Source organism: Aedes albopictus, chromosome 1, assembly GCF_035046485.1.
Source record: "Aedes albopictus strain Foshan chromosome 1, AalbF5, whole genome shotgun sequence".
Classification (NCBI taxonomy): Eukaryota; Metazoa; Arthropoda; class Insecta; order Diptera; family Culicidae; genus Aedes; species Aedes albopictus.
Window position 1 is genome coordinate 326,751,417 of NC_085136.1, and position 20,621 is coordinate 326,772,037.

At 44.7% G+C, this 20,621-nt stretch overlaps 1 protein-coding gene across 6 annotated transcripts in view; it reads left to right on the top strand.

The window, feature by feature from the left end:
• LOC109406392 (uncharacterized) overlaps positions 1 to 20,621 on the top strand; it is a 400,264-nt gene that overhangs the window by 241,384 nt on the left and 138,259 nt on the right. For 3 of the 6 annotated variants that reach the window (XM_062847298.1, XM_062847301.1, XM_062847302.1), the window contains 2 exons: positions 1,313 to 3,159; positions 15,251 to 15,790. In XM_062847298.1, coding sequence (XP_062703282.1) covers positions 1,313 to 3,159; positions 15,251 to 15,790 — 2,387 coding nt within the window. The remainder of the gene's footprint in view (positions 1 to 1,312; positions 3,160 to 15,250; positions 15,791 to 20,621) is intronic. The other 3 variants (XM_029867662.2, XM_062847299.1, XM_062847300.1) reach the window with 3 other exon arrangements.

Below are 20,621 nucleotides of genomic sequence, written 5' to 3' on the forward strand. Positions count from 1 at the left end.
TTTTCTGAAGGGTTTTGAGGGCATTGAAAAGTGATTCAGAAAGATGTGGTTGCGTTTTATGGGATTTCAGAAAGAAGGCTTTGAGGAACATTTTAGGGAGTTTCAGAACCGCTAACAGGGGTTTTCAGGAAGATTTACGGGGCTCCATGATCGTTTCTGGGAACTTCAAGGGCGTTCTAAGGCTTATCAGGTAATCCGGGGATTTCAAGGATAGTCATGGACGATTTAAGCCCCGTTGTTTCAGAGGGAGCCAAGTTTGCTTCAAAGTGTTTCAGAAGCATTTTAAGAGAATTCCAGGGTTTGAAGGGTGGTTTAGAGCGTTTCAGGAAATTTCATTAGGCTTTAGGGGATTCCAAGAACATTCAAAGGGGTTTCAGGGGCTTCAATGGATTTTCAAGGATCAGCATGACCTTTTAAAAGGTATTTTGGGCGGTTTCTGAGGTTTTCAGGGACGTTCCGGAAGTTTCAGGGGTTTATTGTCACTTGAACACCATTTAAGGAGCTTCAAGGCGATTCCAGAGAAGTTTCAGGGAGGTTTCAGAGGATCAGTGGAAGAGTTCAAAGTGATTCCAGACCCTAAGACTCTTTGAAATGCCTCAGAAAGCCAATGAAATTGGTCTAAATCACCTCTTAAAACCTCTTGAAATGCCCTTAGTGCCCCGTAAAACTCGTTGAAACTCCCTTGCATCCATCTGAAACATTCTTAAAAGGGCCTTGAGCCCTTATTCGAATCTGTAATCTCTTAGAAACCCTACTGTAACTCTTTGAAATATATAATCATTCCAAACGTATGCTTTCCGCCCCTATTTTCAAAATTATTTATGGAAAACTTCAGCAACTCAATGTGACGCACATTCATCTGCCATTCGAGAGCCCAGGCATCGATTGACCCAGAAATCGGTCCGCATTCTCCAATACTGTGTAGTTTTGTCCGACTACAGTGTGCACTAGTGCCGAGTAACTACTGCCCACACGACGGGATAGAAAGATAATTACAAAGCCGGGCCGAGTCGAGCCGGGCCGTAGAATGAAACGAGAAACGGCCGCCCAGTGTTTTATGTCGTTTGTCGCATCATCGTCATCGTCGTTCGTTGATGCAGCAAATGCAATGGGGGTACCGACACCGACAACGACGACGACGACATCAAATGCGGCAATGACTAGAATGCTGTCCATTTATCGTATGTTTTTCATTACGACAGCATCGTGTCAAAAGTGTCGTCTGTCATTCAAGCATGTGACTTACTCATTGTGTTGTTTCATTTTTTCTTATCTCCGTTACATGAAACGCCTCACTCACCTCACCCACCAGATGCGGAAGATGAGAATCGTCAATCCGAAGGAGACACCGACTCACAGCAATATACACATTTACCTCGTAAGCAATCGCAGAGCAGTTATCCATCCCTGGTAAGATACCCGTACGTGAACCCCTGCACAATGGCCGACTACGCACAGGAAGACGAGTTCGATAACGAACTCCACCCGCCGATAGGGCGCCGAATGCCAAGACAATCTACGCTCCCGAATCCCGATGCCGGAATGTTCTACGGCAGCAACAACAACCTGATGCCACCATCTGTGTCACCGAAACAGCTCAGCCCCAGTCCCCAGTACAGTCCGTACCACACGGACAACGAGAACGACGATGCGGACCCGCAACCGCAAACTTCCCCAATTGCGGCCCGATACAAAATCCGAAGACAATCAACACTACCTTGTAGGCCAAATGAAAACCACGAAATAGGACCTAAGCTACTGTCCACTTCGCCAAACAGTAGAACAAACCTGTACAGTCGATCACCGGACAAATCGGACGGTGATCAACAATCCAACAACCCGAGATATCCACCGTTTGTACGTCAGTCAACTTTTCCATCCAACTCCAGTGATCCATTTTTCCTGCAAATTCAGGCTCATTCACAGCAACAACCACCTCAACCCGGCCAACAGCGCCAACTGCCCACCTCACCCAATCGGATGCTATTTAACAAATCCCCCGATAGTGGTGCCGAATCGGCTGGCGACGGTGGAAGCTCCGGCAACTCGTCGATACCCCGCCGTTTTCAAATGACCAGGCAAGCCACACTACCTAATCCCGACCAGCACGTGAAATTGCTTCCTACCTCCCCTCCCAAAAAACAGCTCTCACCGCACAGTATCAAACGCTCACCAGAGTTTGCACGCCAAAGCACACTCCCGGCACCAGACAGTATGAACTCGCTCTCGGTTCATCAGCACGGACCAAAATTCATGCCTATCTCACCAAGACAAAAGCAATCTTTTTTATTTCCACAACCAGCACAACCTGCACCACGTCCTTTTCTCTCACAACAGCATTTCCCAACGATGGCCGATGAGCTATCGTCGTCGACACCTCAGCAAAACCCAAGCACTCCGAGTGGTAGTGTCGGTGGCACCGGCGGTAGCACTGGTGGTCCACATCACGCTTCCAAGATGATCAAAGTACGTAGCCATAGTAACGAAGAGTACAGTCTCAATAGAGGAGGCGCAGGAATGCCAAGCGAAGGACGCAGGTTGCTGCCCGAAATTCCGAGCAATCGTTCGCCAAGACTGGTACGTCAAGAACACGTTAGAGAAGACTCAGTAAACTCAGAAAAACGATCTCCCAAACAGAAAACTTTTGCCGAAGCCAAACAGGCCATGATGGACGACTACGACCTAACGAACGACTCGACCACGCAGCTGCACTTTGACGAAGACGAGGAGGCCAGCTTCTACAACAACGAGGAAAACTACGACACCTACAACATCGACCGGCGCCTGCGCTCCAGCATGGTACCGGCCAGTACGATCAAGAGCGCCGAGAGCTTCCTGAACGATTCCAGTCCGGAGTACTTCTGCCCGGAGGATTACCTAAAGCAGGGCGGCGTCGTCGGCAGCGGCGGCGGTGGCGGCGGCGGTGGCGGCGGCGGTGGCGGCGGCATCACCAGTAGTGGTAGCAAAAAGGAACGTCTGCGACGTCGGAAGTCGCGGGATCTGCCGGTGGAACCGGAAACCGTGGCCTCGTCCAACGAGGACGAACCCATCAAGCGAAAGCCGGAAACGATGCGATCGATTTCGGAGGACTCGCCGGGGAACAAGGCGGTGAAACCGACGCCGAGGCGGTCGCTGTCGCACCCGGAGAAGGATTCTCAGGTGAGTTTTGTAGTGTTTAGTTATGCTTGATTATAGAGACAAAGATGGAAGAAATGAAAGTAGCCGTGCGGTTAGGGTCACCAAGCTTCTAATCGCACCATGCTGTGGGGTGAGGGTTCGATTCCCGCTCCGGGCGATGAAACTTTTCGTGAGAATAGTTTCTTCTCCGTATCCACTGGTGCATGCCCCGTGTGTCTAGTGTTATGTTTCGTTCAGTCTGTACAGCCTCTGGCTGAAGACGGTGTCCGTGTCTCTCTTATATTGAAAGTGGGGTTATTAAGACTAATGACAAAGGCGTGAATTCCAATGGTTTTCAAACAACTTTGAGTTTTACAGTTATCTTTAGTGAATAAGTGCTAGATGATGTAGGGATTGAGAGGGATACAGAGAAAGCGAGAAACAGGGCATATAGCATTGGCAGCAATGATGCGCCACCGGAAAACAAAACAAACAATGATGAAATGAAACGTCAGTCTTGTAAAGTATTTTGCACGAGTAGGTTGCATCATTTGCATCCTTCCTCGAAATAAAGAGTTTCGACCTGCAGAATCGGTTGATCCGGATTGCCACGGTGTCCGTCCGGACACGACAGGTGATATTCACCATAATTCACCATAACATCCCCAGCGTGTTAATGCAGGAAATTCTCAGCACTCCTGCGAGAAATTACTAGGAGCCTGGACAGAAGAAAGGGAAATGTGTTAGGGATTACCAATTGGTGGACGATTTGTTGCAATCAACTAACCCATTTGACACTATTTAGGGGTCCCGAAAAGCTTCCTTGGGTATAGGTCATCGAATTTATATGCACAACTTATGACCTCTTGTTGTATTATGAATAAGGCCTACGTTTTATCTAGATATAAGCTCAATAGATGTCTAAGAGTATCCAAGTTTGAGAACTCTCTGAAGTATAGGCCGTTGGATCAACAACCGTAATCAGTGATCTGTTGAGCATTATGAATGAATGACGCCGATACATCCGAAGCGATAAGCGCTTGGATGTTCAACAAGGCAATGCTGAGAGTGACGGGTTCGATTCCCGGTCGGTGCAGGACCTTTTCGTGATGGAAATTTTCTTGGTCTGCTTGGACATTTCTTTGTTCACCACACGATATCCTTCAGTTAATAACTGAGTGGAAGTGCTCATAGGCTGCCGAGAAAAATTGCCCCAATTGAGACATTACGCAAAGAAGTAGAAGAATACACAGCTCCATGCAACTATGTACTATCAAGTGGTGATACCAGTGTCTGTATGAGGGTCTCCAAGAACTCCTTTGAAAATAAGTTATCGGTTCTACAAGTGTAGTCAGTCTGAAACTTCTCGAAATCTGCACAAACGCCCCTGGAACGCAAGGACACGCCTCAGAAACTCCTCTTGAAACGCCCTGAAGCGCCTTGAAACACAAACACCACTGGAATCCCCCTGAAGCCCCCTCCGAAAATCTGACAGGCTGGTGAAGCCTTATATTTCCCTGGAATCCCCCTTAAGCTCACCTGAAACCCAATGAAGTCCATTAAAATCCCCAAAAACTCTTCTGAAACGCATAAAAATGCGACGCACCCTAAAACCTCTTTGACAACCACTGAAACGCCTTGTAATGTCTTAGAGATCCCCTTAACCCTTTGGAGACGGACTTTTCATCTTTCTGGATGCAACCTCGCTGGTCTACAACACGTTTATGATGGTCGATTTTCTCGGCTGGGCACATACGACCCATCCGTCCCCAAAGGATTAAATCTCACGAAGCCCCCTTAAGTCCCCTAAATTACAGAAACCCTTTGAAACGCCTTCAAGCGCCTTGAAACACAGACGCCATTAAAATCTCCCTGCAGCCCATCTCTCCAGAACACCGCAATATGTATTGAAACGTCTATGAAACCCATCAGAAACCTGAGAGCCTGCGAAGCTTCGTGAAGCACCTCTGGAATATCTTGCAACGCTTTCGGACCCCTCTGATACCCTCATGAAGCTCGACCGAGAGTCCTAAAGCTTCCTACAGCCCCTCTGAAACCCCCTATAATTTCCCTGAAGCTCTTCAGAGAGCCTGTGAAGTCCTCTAATGCTGCTCTGAAATGCATTGACAAGCCTCTGAAATCCTCCTGAAGCCTTACCCGAAAGCCTGAGAAGCCCCTGAAAACTCAATTGGAAACCCCCTGTAGCGCTTTGAAACGCCTTTGAAAACCCCTGAAGCTCACCTGAAAGCCCCTTAACCGCCTTCAAATCTCCTAAAATTCCTCTGAAATTCCCTGAAACGGATGGTAACGCAAACGGCTTTGAAATCCCCCTGAAATTCTCCTGAAAATCCCTGAAGCCTCTCTACAACCAAGTCTTTAAAAAATAAGAAAAGAGTAAACTATGAAAATGAAGTACCTTTCGATGTTGCTATGCATGATGTACATATGTTGGTGTAGATCTCTAAAGAAGGTATACCTGTAACAAACAGACAGAAATACTAATTAGAACCTCTAGCCGAGTTGGAAAAACACGAAGATTGCTGAAACAAAAATAGAGCTTTGCAACGAGTTGAATACAAAATTTCAAGCAATGGCATTCGAATGGTGTATCGGTATTCGTATATTTTTTTGTACAATTTATTTGGATAATCAAAGCCAGATATCGGAAGATAAAAAGTAGTTCTTTTCAATGAGAAACAACAATAGTTGTTTTGTTGGAAAATCTAAAAGGTTCTGGAGAAACAAAGTTAAGCCATTTGTATGGATATTTAACATTTTTGCACTCCGTCCCGAAAGGGATATCGAGTGGCAAGTAGGAACATAGTACTCTATATAATTTCCAAGAAGTCAAGGAAACTTACATTTTGAAAAGTTTCAGCACCAACCAAGAACCGAATTTGTCACTCTTAGCATAATCTTCTAGAATGTCCGTGAGTTTATCGCTTCGAATGCATGGGCCAAAACATATAACGGTCGCCATATAGTTTCTGTAAGAGATTTTTTGTTGTCACGATGTAGGCGGACAACACTGCTTCTTCATTCGCGTCTTTGTACAATCAGTCCTCTCAGGAATCTCACCAGAATCCTCTGAGAATTCTCATCATTGTCCTCTCAGGATTCTCACCAGAGTCCTTTCAGGATTCTCACCTAAATCCTCTCGGGATTTTTATAAGAATCCTCTCAAAAATCTCACCAGAATCCTGTCATGATTCTTACCAGAATCCTCTCACGCATACCACCAGAATCCTTACAGAATTCTCACCAAAATCCTCGCAGGATTCTCACCAGAGAAAAATCCTCTCGGGATTCTCATCACTAGAATCCTTTCAGGTTCCTCACCAGAATTCACTCAGGATTCTCACCTGAGTCCTCCTCCACGCCAGAATCCTCCCAAGATTCTCACCAGACTGCTCTCAGAATTCTCACCAGAATCCTCTCAGGATTCTCACATGCTTCCTCTCAAGAATCCCACGTAAATCCTCTCGGAATTCTAACCTGAATCCTCTCAAGATTCTCACAAAAATCCTCTCAGGATTCTCACTCGAGATTCTCATCAGAATCCTCTCGGCATTCTCACCAGAATTCTCTGAGGATTCTCAGTATTGTCCTCTCAGGATTCTCACCAGAACCCTTTCAGGATTCTCACCAGAATGCTCTTAGGATTCTCACCATAATCCTCTCAAGATTCTCATAAAAAAATCCTCTCGGGATTCCCATCAGAAACCTAACCTGAATCCTCTCGGAATTCACACCAGAATCCTCTCGGAATTCACACCAGAATCCTCTCAGGATTCTCGTCAGAATCCTCTCAGGATTCTCATCAGAATCCTCTCAGGATTCTCACCAGAATCCTCTCAGGATTCTCACCAGAATCCTCTCAGGATTCTCACCAGAATCCTCTCAGGATTCTCACCAGAATCCTCTCAGGATTCTCACCAGAATCCTCTCAGGATTCTCCCAGAATCCTCTCAGGATTCTCACCAGAATCCTCTCAGGATTCTCACTAGAATCCTCTCAGGATTCTCACATTAATCCTCTCAGGATTCTCACCGGAATCCGCTCAGGATTCTAACCAGAATCCGCTCAGGATTCTCACCAGAATCCGCTCAGGATTCTCACCAGAATCCGCTCAAGATTCTCACCAGAATCCGCTCAGGATTCTCACCAGAATCCGCTCAGGATTCTCACCAGAATCCGCTCAGGATTCTCACCAGAATCCGCTCAGGATTCTCACCAGAATCCGCTCAGGATTCTCACCAGAATCCGCTCAGGATTCTCACCAGAATCCGATCAGGATTCTTACCAGAATCCGCTCAGGATTCTCACTAGAATCCGCTCAGGAATCTCACCAGAATCCGCTCAGGATTCTCACCAGAATCCTCTTAGGATTCTCACCAGAATCCTCTTAGGATTCTCACCAGAATCCTCTCAGGATTCTCACCAGAATCCTCTTAGGATTCTCACCAGAATCCTCTCAGGATTCTCACCACAATCCTCTCAGGATTCTCACCAGAATCCCTCAGGATTCTCACCAGAATTCTCTCAGGACTCTCACCAGGATCCTCTCAGGATTCTCACCAGAATCCTCTCAGGATTCTCACCAGAATCCTCTCAGGATTCTTACTAAAATCCTTTCAGCATTCTCACCAGAATCGTCTCAGGTTTTTCACCAGAATAATCTCAGTATTCTCTTGGGATTGGAATTCTCACAAGAATCTTCTACGAATTATTACCAGAATTCTCTGAGTATTCTCTCAGGCTTCTTGCCAGAACCCACTCAGGATTCTCGCCAGAATCCTCTCAGAATTCTCATCAGAATCGGCTCAGGATTCTCACTAGAATCCACTTGGAATTATCATCAGAATCCTCTCAGTATTCTTTCAGGTTTCTCAGCAGAATCCTCTTAGGATTCTCAACAGAAGCCTTAAGGATTCTCTCCAGAATCCTCTCCGAATCATCACCAGTATTCTCTCAGTATTCTCTCAGCAGTATTGTTGACGATCACAGTCTTTGACACCTTTTCGACACCTGATCCCATAAGAATTTTCACCAGAATCCTCTCAGAATTCTGACTAGAATTCTCTCAGGACTCTCACTAGAATCCTCTCAAGATTTCCACAAGAATCCTCTCAGGATTCCTGTCGGACCAGATTCTCTTCGGGATTCTCACCAGAGTCCTCTCGGGATTCTCACCAAAATCCTCTCGAGATTCTCACCAGAATCCTGTCAGGATTCTCATCAGTATCCTTTCAGGATTTTCACCTGAATCTTTTGAGGATTATCACCTGAATCCTTTGAGGATTCTCACCTGAATCCTTTCAGGATTCTCACAGGAATCCTCTCGGGATTCTCACCATAATCCTCTCGGGATTCTCACCATAATCCTCTCGGGATTCTCAACAGAATCCTCTTGGGATTCTCACCAGAATCCTCTCGGGATTCTCACCAGAATCTTCTCGGGATTCTCACCAGAATCCTCTCGGGATTTTCACCAGAATCCTCTCGGGATTCTCACCAGAATCCTCTCGGGATTCTCACCAGAATCTTCTCGGCATTCTCACCAGAATCCTCTCGAGATTCTCACCAGAATCCTCTCGGGATTTTCACCAGAATCCTCTCGGGATTCTCACCAGAATCCTCTCGGGATTCTCACCAGAATCCTCTCGGGATTCTCACCAGAATCCTCTCGGGATTCTCACCAGAATCCTCTCGGGATTCTCACCAGAATCCTCTCGGGATTCTCACCAGAATCCTCTCGGGATTCTCACCAGAATCCTCTCGGGATTCTCACCAGAATCCTCTCGGGATTCTCACCAGAATCCTCTCGGGATTCTCACCAGAATCCTCTCGAGATTCTCACCAGAATCCTCTCGGGATTCTCACCAGAATCCTCTCGGGATTCTCACCAGAATCCTCTCGGGATTCTCACCAGAATCCTCTCGGGATTCTCACCAGAATCCTCTCGGGATTCTCACCAGAATCCTCTCGGGATTCTCACCAGAATCCTCTCGGGATTCTCACCAGAATCCTCTCGGGATTCTCACCAGAACCCTCTCGGGATTCTCACCAGAATTCTCTCGGGATTCTCATCAGAATCCTCTCGGGATTCTCACCCGAATCCTCTCAGTATTCTCTAAGGTTTCCTACTACAATCCACTCAGGCTCCAGAATCCTCCCAAGATTTTCACCAGAAAGCTCTCAGAATTCCCACTAGAATCCTCTCCGAACTATCGCCAGTATCCTTTCAGCTTCCCCAGAATTCTCTTCGGTTTCTCACCGGAATCTTCTCAGGATTCTCAACAGAAGCCTCTCGGGATTTCTCACAGGAATCCTCTGAGGATTCTCACCAGAATCCCATCAGAATTTTCACCAAATCCTCTCAGAATTCTGACTAGAATTCTCACAGGACTCTCACTAGAATCCTCTCAAGATTTTCACAAGAATCCTCTCAGGATTGACACCTAAATCCTGTCGGACCAGATTCTCTTCGGGATTCTCACCAGAGTCCTCTCGGGATTCTCACCAAAATCCTTTCGAGATTCTCATCAGAATCCTCTCGGGATTCTCACCAGAATCCTGTCAGGATTCTCATCAGTATCTTTTCAGGATTTTCACCTGAATCTTTTGAGGATTCTCACCTGAATCCTTTGAGGATTCTCACCTGAATCCTTTGAGGATTCTTACCTGAATCCTTTCAGGATTCTCACAGGAATCCTCTCGGGATTCTCACCATAATCCTCTCGGGATTCTCAACAGAATCCTCTCGGCATTCTCACCAAAATCCTCTCGGGATTCTCACCAGAATCCTCTCGGGATTCTCACCAGAATCCTCTCGAGGTTCTCACCAGAATCCTCTCGGGATTCTCACCAGAATCCTCTCGGGATTCTCACCAGAATCCTCTCGGCATTCTCACTAGAATCCTCTCGGGATTCTGACCAGAATCCTCTCAGATTCTGACCAGAATCCTCTCAGGATTCTCACCAGAATCCGCTCAGGATTCTCACCAGAATCCTATCAGGATTCTCACCAGAATCCTCTCAGGATTCTCACCAGAATCCCTCAGGATTCTCACCAGAATCCCTCAGGATTCTCATCAGAATCCGCTCAGGATTCTCACCAGAATCCGCTCAGGATTCTCACCAGAATCCGCTCAGGATTCTCACCAGAATCCGCTCAGGATTCTCACCAGAATCCGCTCAGGATTCTCACCAGAATCCGCTCAGGATTCTCACCAGAATCCGCTCAGGATTCTCACCAGAATCCGCTCAGGATTCTCACCAGAATCCGCTCAGGATTCTCACCAGAATCCTCTCAGGATTCTCACCAGAATCCTCTCAGGATTCTCACCAGAATCCTCTCAGGGTTCTCACCAGAATCCTCTCAGGATTCTCACCAGAATCCTCTCAGGATTCTCACCAGTATCCTCTCAGGATTCTCACCAGAATCCTCTCAAGATTCTCACCAGAATCCTCTCAGGATTATCACCAGAATCCTCTCAGGATTCACACCAGAATCCTCTCCGGATTCTCACCAGAATCCTCTCAGGATTCTCACCAGAATCCTCTCAGGATTCTCACCAGAATCCTCTCAGGATTCTCACCAGAATCCTCTCAGGATTCTCACCAGAATCCTCTCACGATTCTCACCAGAATCTTCTCAGGATTCTCACCAGAATCTTCTCCAGATTCTCACCAGAATCGTCTCAGGATTCTCACCAGAATCCTCTCAGGATTCTCACCAGAATCCTCTCATGATTCTCACCAGAATCCCTCAGGATTCTCACCAGAATCCCTCAGGATTCTCACCAGACTCCCTCAGGATTCTCACCAGAATCCCTCAGGATTCTCACCAGAATCCTCTCAGGATTCTCACCAGAATCCGCTCAGGATTCTCACCAGAATCCACTCAGGATTCTCACCAGAATCCACTCAGGATTCTCACCAGAATCCACTCAGGATTCTCACCAGAATCCACTCAGGATTCTCACCAGAATCCTCTCAGGACCAGAATCCTTCCATGATTCTCAGCAGAATCCTCTCGGGATTCTCACCAGAATCCTCTCGGGATTCTCACCAAAAACCTATCAGGATTCTCACCGGAATCCTCTCAGGATTCTCATCTGAATCATCACCAGAATACTCTCAGTATTCTCTCAGAATTCTCACCAGAATCCTTCCAATATTCTCATCAGAATTGGCTCAGGATTCTCACTAGAATCCTCTTGGAATTATCATCAGAATCCTCTCAGTATTCTCTCAGGTTTCTCACCAGAATCGTCTCAGGATTCTCACCAGAATCCTCCCAAGATTCTCTTAAGAATCCTCTCAGGGTTCCCACTAGAATTCACTCTGTACTATCACCAGAATCTTCTCAGTTTCATCAGAACCCTCTCAGGTTTCTCACTAGAATCCTCTCAGGATTCTCAACAGGAGCCTCTCGGGATTCTCACCAGAATCCTCTCCGAATGATCACCAGCATTCTCTCAGAATTCTCTCAGGTTTCCCACTAGAATCCACTCCGAACTATCGCCAGAATCCTTTCAGCTTCCCTAGAATTCTCTTAGGTTTCTCACCAGAATCCTCGCAGGACGCTCACCGGAATCTTCTCAGGATTCTCAACAGAATCTCATCAGAATTTCCACCAGAATCCTCTCAGAATTCTGACTAGAATTCTCTCAGGACTCTCACTAGAATCCTCTGAAGATTCTCACAAGAACCCCCTCATTCACACCTGAATCCTGTCGGACCAGAATCCTCTCGGGATTCTCACCAGAATCCTGTCATGATTCTCACCAGAATCCTCTCGGGATTCTGAAGCAGTACTTACAGAATTGGAATAAAAAATCAGCTTGGTCTTTGTCGAAGAAGGACTTGGTCAGAAATGGACTCAATCTGTGGAACAGAATTTTGCACAGTAAAGGAGTGTTATACCTCGGTAAATGTCGTATTTCAGTCTATGACCCTTTTTTCAAGGACAAATGAGGACCTTCAACCAGCTAGCAGGTAGTTCTTTCCATATCTTCAACTAAGTATGGTGAAGCATTCCGTGTAGCTATTCACTACTGTATGAAGGGAGACGGCGCTGTTTCTTTTCGTACGTCGATGACAGCTTCGTAAAATTTCCGTATATCAGGTATCAGAAGGCCGGCTCCAGAGGCACGTTATCCTCCATTTGGGACATTTTTGCCATCGCCTAACATATAAGCCTATTTCGTCATTTACCTGAGGGACAATGGGACAAGGGATGGAATGGGATTAGGAAAGGAAATGTGATGAAATAGGAAGGGGTGCCCAAGAACAGGGAATGAACGCATAAGCGCAACGAAAGCTCATAGTTCATACCACAACGGGTTTAATCAGTACCCTGAAAAGGACATTGTAAAACGTATATGCGTAAAGAGAGCCTATAGCTCATTGGAGGTAGCTTGTGACGTCATGCGACTTTCAATATGACATTGAAATGCACGTCATCGAGAGCATCCTCGATGTTCAAGAAATCACCCAAGCAAAAACTACGTTTGAGCGAGTGCTTTCTTGTAAACGTATACAACTTTGTGTAAAAGAGTCACTGTGGACATCCCATATTGGGAGGCATGTGAGTTCACATGAATAGGCATGTCAGCCAGACGAACATCACAAATGTGATACTCCACAATGCGTTTCAAGCATTTCAGAAAGAACGAGGTAACCAGATGAATCTGGAACTCATTTCTTCTTTATACAACGCACGCACCCTTTCGGGATAAAACTATGGAGTTTCACGCCATAAAAATACCCAATAGCAAACTACAAGAGTTCAAAACATGCTTGAAATACTCATATCCCTTTGGAGGAAAATAGGACAAACCCCCATTTGCACCTGGAGATTTGAAGTAAGCAGAGCTTTTTAGGGTCCACTAAGTCGATTATATAGCTATAATTCTCGGGCGAAAGCTTTCGTAACTATACAAAAGAATGGTTTATCCGAAGATATTTTTAACTTGAACAGATCACAGTTCCATTCAGGAATACCTCTTGCGGTCCACACAGGCCGCAGAGGACAAGCTTCTTTCAAAGCAATAGTTATGGTATACCACAATGGAGGGCATTGTAATAACAAAACCACAATGAAACTTTCTTGGAGTAGCAATGGAAGCGAGTTATCCAGAAAATGTGGTCGCAACCAATTAGTACAGGCTCCCTAGTTTGTTGAGCAGGGTCGCCTGAATATGCAAATTTTGCGAAGGAACAATCAGTCAACTCATGACAAATTCTGCTCATGCAGAATTGGGTTAGGTGCAATTCTATGTTAAGTTATCCATGAACTGTACTACCTAAGTAATCCATCAAACTGAAGCATCTCAAATTAATGTTTGAGCTACTTCAGGATGTAATCATTGTAGCAATATTGCCAAATATCAGCGAAAAGATGCTGAATACAAGAGCTTGCTTGAAGGCATCCATAAGGAAATGCTGAAACATACTATTAACGTTATCCTAAGATATAGCATGCTCGAGGCACGACACTTCATCTATAATGAAAGAAGCAAACTGGGTTCACAAGGTAACCTATACAGAAGTTACCCTACGAAAATGAACTTTATGAAGTAGAGCCACTTGGACTACGCACGCGTTTTATGCTGAAAATTGATCTGAGGTTTCCTAGCCGTAGCCACTACCCAAACTAGACAGGATTACACTCTTCACAATCACAGCACAAAAAGGAAACATCAACGACAAACCAAAATCGGTGTCAATTGAAAAACGCCAGTGGCGAAAACGCATTAAGCGAAGGAATTAAGTAATGTAAGCTAATTTACAACATTTAAATAATCCCGCCCTTATTTAGCCTCAAATTTGAGACTTAAGAAGGGCAACTGATTATCTCGGAGAAACGCAAGGTCCACTGCACAATTGCTCCGGTTAGTGCAGTAAGGGCGTAATACTGTGGAGGACGCCCTAATTCTCCACAGGCTCCGTTTGTGGTTAGGTTTTTATTAGACCCCCCTAACCATTCATTCCTTGGCACGGTAAGCATAAAGCCGCATAACACCATGAATTAGGGGTCACCTGTTTAGTGGACTCTTACCTCTGGATCAGGCTGGATCGGGTCCGTAGTGTTATTCTTAGCCAATTGAGACAACCGCTACCGACACTACACAGCTATCTAGGCTGATCGGGAAAAGAAGTTAACATTGATGGTTAACTTCCAAACGAGCCCGAACAGCCCGAAAGTCGATGATAGCTTCGTAAAATTTCCGCATAGCATTTTATTCCATACAGTTGTGCACCTCAGTAATGAAACTTTTACTGATTGTTTTTTTTTGTGTAGTGAATTATTTTCTCGATTACTGTTACGTCCTTACGTGGTTGTGTTTTACAAAGACTCAATAAATATAACATAAATAACTCATAGTGATATGATATTATGTTACGTTCTTGTTGAAATAAATGAAAATTTCTTCAGAAAAACAAATTTAGTTCAGAGCACATACACCATTTGATGGCACAAATGTCCCAAATGGAGGATAACGTGTCCCTGGAGCCGGACTTGCGATGCATTATCTCTGATCTCAAACAAACCAATACCAGTGTGTTGTTAAAATGTTGTGACAACTGAGCGACAAGGTAAATTAATCAAGAAAATCTTTGCCACATCGCACTCTATACGTTACTGCTCATTGTAATTAACAATCGTACCTTAATAAATGAGGTTTGGCTTTCCGTTTGAATATAAAATACCATGAAATTCCATTTTCCAAGAACACACCGCTGCAAACAGTACGTGGTGTGATGAAGAATGATTAATTTCACCTTTTGAATCGCTTCACCTCCAGCTGATTTATGTACTTTTGAGAAATGTATAGAAAAGTACCGAGAAAAGGAATTATGAGCCATCGCAAATGTGAGAAAATGTTTTCCCTCGGTATGGAAGACAAACACGCAAACAATGTCTGTAATAATACAAAGACCATTCTTGGAAAATCAGACGCATGGTAGGTCGAGCACGAGGCGTTGTTGCTACCGAACTGCGCTCTCCAAAATTGATATTCCCAACTCGAAGTTCAGCCCTCCCCCGATTGCCACAATTGAAAATCCGCCACGCGCGGGCCAGCAAAACAAAAAACTAACCATCCTACAATTTCCATTCCAGCAAATGCCGAACGCCCGCAAGACGGAAATCTCCAAAATCCCCTCGCCCCGGCCGCTCGCCGAAATACTGGAACGTGCCCAGAAATCGATAAAGCTACCCTCGCCGCGCCGCAAAGCGTTCAAATCGATGGACCAAGCGTGCGAATCGGACATCGTGGCAGCCCTCAACCATCCGTTCCTGCAACAACAGCAGCAGCAGCAGGCCACGTCCGGAACGACACCGAACGCTTTCACCGGTGGCGGTGGAGGTGGCGTTTCGGCGCAAGGATCACCTATGGGGGGCAGTTCCGGGGCCATCGCACGGCCCGGGCCGCGCAAGATCTCCGCCTTCCAGCAGATTCTGCAGAACCAACGGTTGCAGAAGCGCGACTCGAAGAGTTTGGACATCGTGGCGTCCAAGCTGATGGAGGAGAAGTACGGCGGCTACGAGGAAGCCGACGAGGACAAGTCGAAATCGCTCGATGATGGCATCTTTTGCGGTGCCGATAAGAACAGCGACGACAACAGCAGCGACGAGCAGATCAATTTGATTGATAAGAAGGTGAGCCTGGATGGGGGGGGGTTGCAGATGGGACCGATTCAATCGGTTGAAATGTAAATTTCCGTTCGGTTTGTCTTCAACTCTTCATGGGGGGAGAAGAGAGAGAAAAATCAATACTGGGGTTAAAAAAATTTAGAAGGAATTCGATCTCATATTTTAATTTTAGCTTGTAAGTACTATTATGTAATAGTAATAGTATGTACCATTTTGAAAAAAATCTCGCAGAATATAGACTACTTTCGTCCAAAAGTTAAAAAATTGGGCTCTGCAAACTAGAACTTCAATTTGAAAGTTGAAGAACGTTTGTATTTCAAATATCGTCTTTCTTGTGTAAGGGGTAATCTCTTCCTTCCATTCCTTCGGTAGCTATTCGGTTTCCGGGATCCTGGCTATCAACCGGGGCAAAGAGGTGGATAACTTTTCTGGACTATCTTGATGAGTTCATCTGCTATACCATCCTTTGCCAGCTGCTTCGTTGATTTTGAGTTTGTAAATGGCATGCTTAACATCCCTCATCGTTGGAGTTGGTTCATTTTCGCCCTCTGCTGCACTGACGAAGCCCTTTTCTCCTCTTTGTTTACGTCTCTCGGAGCTACGTTTTTCATGCCATTCAAGTGCACATCGAAGTGCTACTTTCACCTTTCAATCTGCTCGCGTCTGTCCGTCAAAATACTGCCCTCATCATTATCCCTGCAGATGACGGCTCTCAGAACAAATCCATTTCGGGATGCGTTGAGCTTCTGGCAGAACTTCGGTGTTTCTTGGAAACGACACAGCAAATTCCGTTTCTTTACACTCCGCTTCTTCCAAGCGACGCTTTTTCTCCCGAAAGAGGCGGGTCTGCTGCTTCCGCTTCTGTTTGTAACGTTCCACGTTCTGCCAGGTTCCTTGCAGCAGCATTACCGCCCGTGTTGCGTTTTTCTCCACCAAAATGGATCTGCATTTCTCGTCGAACCTTTCGTTCCGTTGATACCGTTCCACGATGTCGAATCCGCGGTCCTTCAATAAATCGGCGCATATGCAGGTGCTCCCGATCGACACATTCCACGTACTAGGTTCCAATCACTGTCTTGTTTCATCGCTGGAGTTGTTGCCATTGGTCGTACACCAACTTTAGAAGTTTTCGAAGGATCATTACAGCGCTCAATTGAGGTTGGAGTCTTTCATTGGCACTCAGGCGTTGATTAGCTGGCCCTTAAATAGGGTACAGTGAGTCCTATAGCACAAACACTTAAGCTTCAGAAGGAAACCCTCCCTTTTTCTGTCAGCCTACACCCCAAAGTTCCTACCAGGGTTCGATACTCGATCTTTCCCAATGATGTTCGCAGCCGCTGTCGGTAAGGTAGGGATATAAGTTGCGAGACTTATGACCGCAATCGGATTTATATTACGTGCCTTTGCTCCTGCTTTTGCTCTTGCTCTATTTTTGCTTTGCTTTTGCTTGTTTTTGCTCTAGTTTTGTTCTGCTTTTGCCAGTGATGGAAAACAGTGAGGAATGCAGCTGAGTAGACACAAACGCAAAGCTATCCTACTCGTGAACAACAGAAGCCAGAATATATTCACACTTCCTTCACTCGCGAGCTAACGAAGCTGGTCGCACTCGTGATTGATTCGCGAAGCAGCTCTGAACATTTCTCAATTTAGTGAAAAAACGAACTTACACGGCCGACAGATTAACTTTTCAGGAACAATAAAGCACAAAACACTACTATCTGATGGATAATTGCTTGTTTTGCTATTAAAATCGCACTAAAATGCAATTCCCGCATCTCCACTTGTGCTTCGCGAATAAAAATTCATGAGTGTTTTTGTTTTTGTTTTGCTTCTTACTCGTGAAGCAAGCGGGTGCGAATAAACTCACACACGGCTTACTCTCGGCACCGTGAGTAAACCGTTTGTTGCTTTTACACTCGCGAGTTGATTCACGATGAGAGTGTTTCCATCTCTGGCTTTTGCTCCTAACTTAGCTCTTTCTTTTGCTCCTGGGTTTGCTCCTGCTTCTGCTCTTGTTTTTGCTCCTGCTTCTGCTCCTGCTTTTGCTTCTGTTTTTGCTCTAGCTTTTGATTCTGCTTTTGCTCCTGCTTCTGCTCCTATTTTTGCTCCTGCTACTGCTTTTGCTCCTGCTTTTGCTCCTACTTTTGATCTGCTTTTCCTTCTGCTTTTGCTCCTGCTTATGCTTTTGCTCCTGATTTTGCTCCTGCTTTTGCTCCTACTTTTGCTCCTGCTACTGCTCCTGTTTTTGCTCCTACTTTTGATCTGCTTTTCCTCCTGATTTTGCCTCTCTTTTTGCTCCGGCTTTTGCTTCTGCTTTTGCTCCTGCTTCTGCCCTGCTTTTGCTACTGATTCTGCTCCTGCTTTTCCTCCTGCTTTTGCTTCTGGTTTTGCTTCTGCTTTTGCACCCGCTTCTGATCCTGCTCCTGCTCCTGCTTCTGCTCCTGCTTTTGATCCTGTTTTTGCATCTGCTTTTGCTCTTACTTCTGTCCCTGCTTTTGCTCTGATTCTGCTCCTGCTTTTGCTTGTGTTTTTGCTCCGGCTTGTGCTTCTGCTTTTGCTCCTGCTTCTGCTCCTGTTTTTGCTCCTGCGTCTGCTCCTGATTTTGCTTCTGCTTTTGATCCTGTTTTTGCATCTGCTATTGCTTCTGTTTTTGCTTCAGCTTTTGCCTCTGCTTTTGCTCTTGCTTCTCTGCCCCACTCGCATATCAGTCCTGTTTGTAAAAAGTAGGAATTGAGTAAACGGCATTTGAAGTTTGAAAACTTGTTTCCATATAAAATTTTGAAAAACATCCAAAATTTGAAAAACATTTCGATCATCTCGAAACTTTCACAGATTGCTTTGCACATGAATATGTAACTTAACTATGAAAAATAATACAATCGCTACAAAGTTGTTCAATTTTGTGTTGTGTGACACAAAAATCTAGGATGGGACTGTTATGCGGGTACTTTTAGCATGGGACGCTCATGACTTGGTATTTTTTTTTCGCACATTGACATACAAATTCGTAATTTTTATTATGATTTTTGGAAGTACAGTCAGGTTTTTTTTTACGCGGGGGATACGTACCGCGTAAAAAAAAACTCAGTTCAAAATTCAAAAAACCGCGTAAAAAAAGTCTCACCATTTCTCGACGAATCATGCAAAAATAAGACGATGAACTTTTTTTTTGTATGGAGTTTTCATTTACGCGGCCGCGTAAATGAAAACCGCGTAAAAAAAACCTGACTGTACATCGAAAATGATGACTATTCATAACGGTAACTCAAAAGTTATTAAAAGTCAAATGGGACTGTTATGCGAGTGGGGGCAATTCTGCTCCTGCTTCTGCTTCTGTTTTTGCTCCTGCTTCTGCTTTTGCTCAAACTTTTGCTTCTGTTTATGCAGTGCTTTTGTTCTGCTTTCTTTGAGTTGCTCTACAAGGTTGTACACAGGCACAAATACATAAAAATAATTGAAACATGTTTAGAAAAAAAAAAGTGAAAATGATCTACTTTTCTGGGATCTCATTGTATGTAATCCCTTGGAAATATTCTTTCTGTAGAACTGGCTTTAGTTAAGGAAAAGCTGGTACACTATTGTGGTATACAGCAGTGACAACCTTAGCTTGAGGAATTCTAAACAGCTTCGAAAGCTTTATTCCCATACTTTGCATTAGATTGTCTATGTTGATTCTAACACATGTTGTTGTAAAATGTACTGTATAGGCAAAAACTCCAAATTGTTTGTAACCCTACTTCAAAATTTGTCAAAGATTTCAATGTTCCCAGGCCTCCTTCAAATAAACATACCAAAAGTCAACGTTTTTCTAGGATTTAGGGTAAAAAGTTCTCGATAAAAAAACACTCAATAGTCCAATAAAATCAGAATTACTGCATTAACACATAGCTCAACTGAAACTAAATTGGCTGGTAGGTGCCAGTTCTTTAAAAATAGTCTTTTCCTAAAAAAGCAAAATTTTCTTGAATTAATTTCTCAAGAAATTGCTTGTCAAATTACTTTTTCATAGACAGTTTTAAAAGTTGGTTCTTGAATTTAATTAAAAAGGTATTCAAAAATTAAATGTCAGTGATATTTTCAGCAATGTTCTCGAAATATCTTTCAAGATTTGAGTGAACATTTTCTAAATCACATTAGAAGTTCCTTGGGGAACTCCTATGAATAGTCCGGGAACGCTCCTAAAACTTTTCTGAAAGTAACAGTTACCTCGGTAAACGAGGCATGCACAATATATCTAATACTAAAATATTGGGCACCAACATTTCTGTCTTCGTAAATACGGCTATGAACCCATTATGCAGAGGGTTCAGAGACATTTTAGTGGGCTTATGGTGAATCTTTGGGAACGTATCGAATGAATTCAGAAACCCTCAGGGTCGTTTCCAGGGTGTCAGGTGTATTTCATGAAAACAGGAGAGTTTTAATGGATTTTAGGGGACAGATGGGTGTTTCAGAGGGCTCCAAGAAGTTTCTAGAAGGATTCGAGGGTTTCAGGGGCTTATTAGAGTGTCATGCTCCTTAAAATGCCCTTAAATCTCCAAGGCCTTCTTCCATGAAACGCACTCAGACGTCCTGTAAACACATAAATCCACCTGACACCCTCTGTAACTCACTAAAACGCGTCTCTAAAGATTCTCCTGAAACCTCCAGGAATATTCCAGAAACTCCAATAAATGTCTATGGAACTTTTTAATACCCCGGAACTCCTAAAACGGCATCTGAAAACTATAGGACCTCCTTGAAACCCCCTGAACCGTGCGGAAACAGTCCTAAAAGTTTTTTGAAAGTAACTAAGACTTTCGCCCTGAGAATCTTCTGGGGTGTCTACTCATAGAGC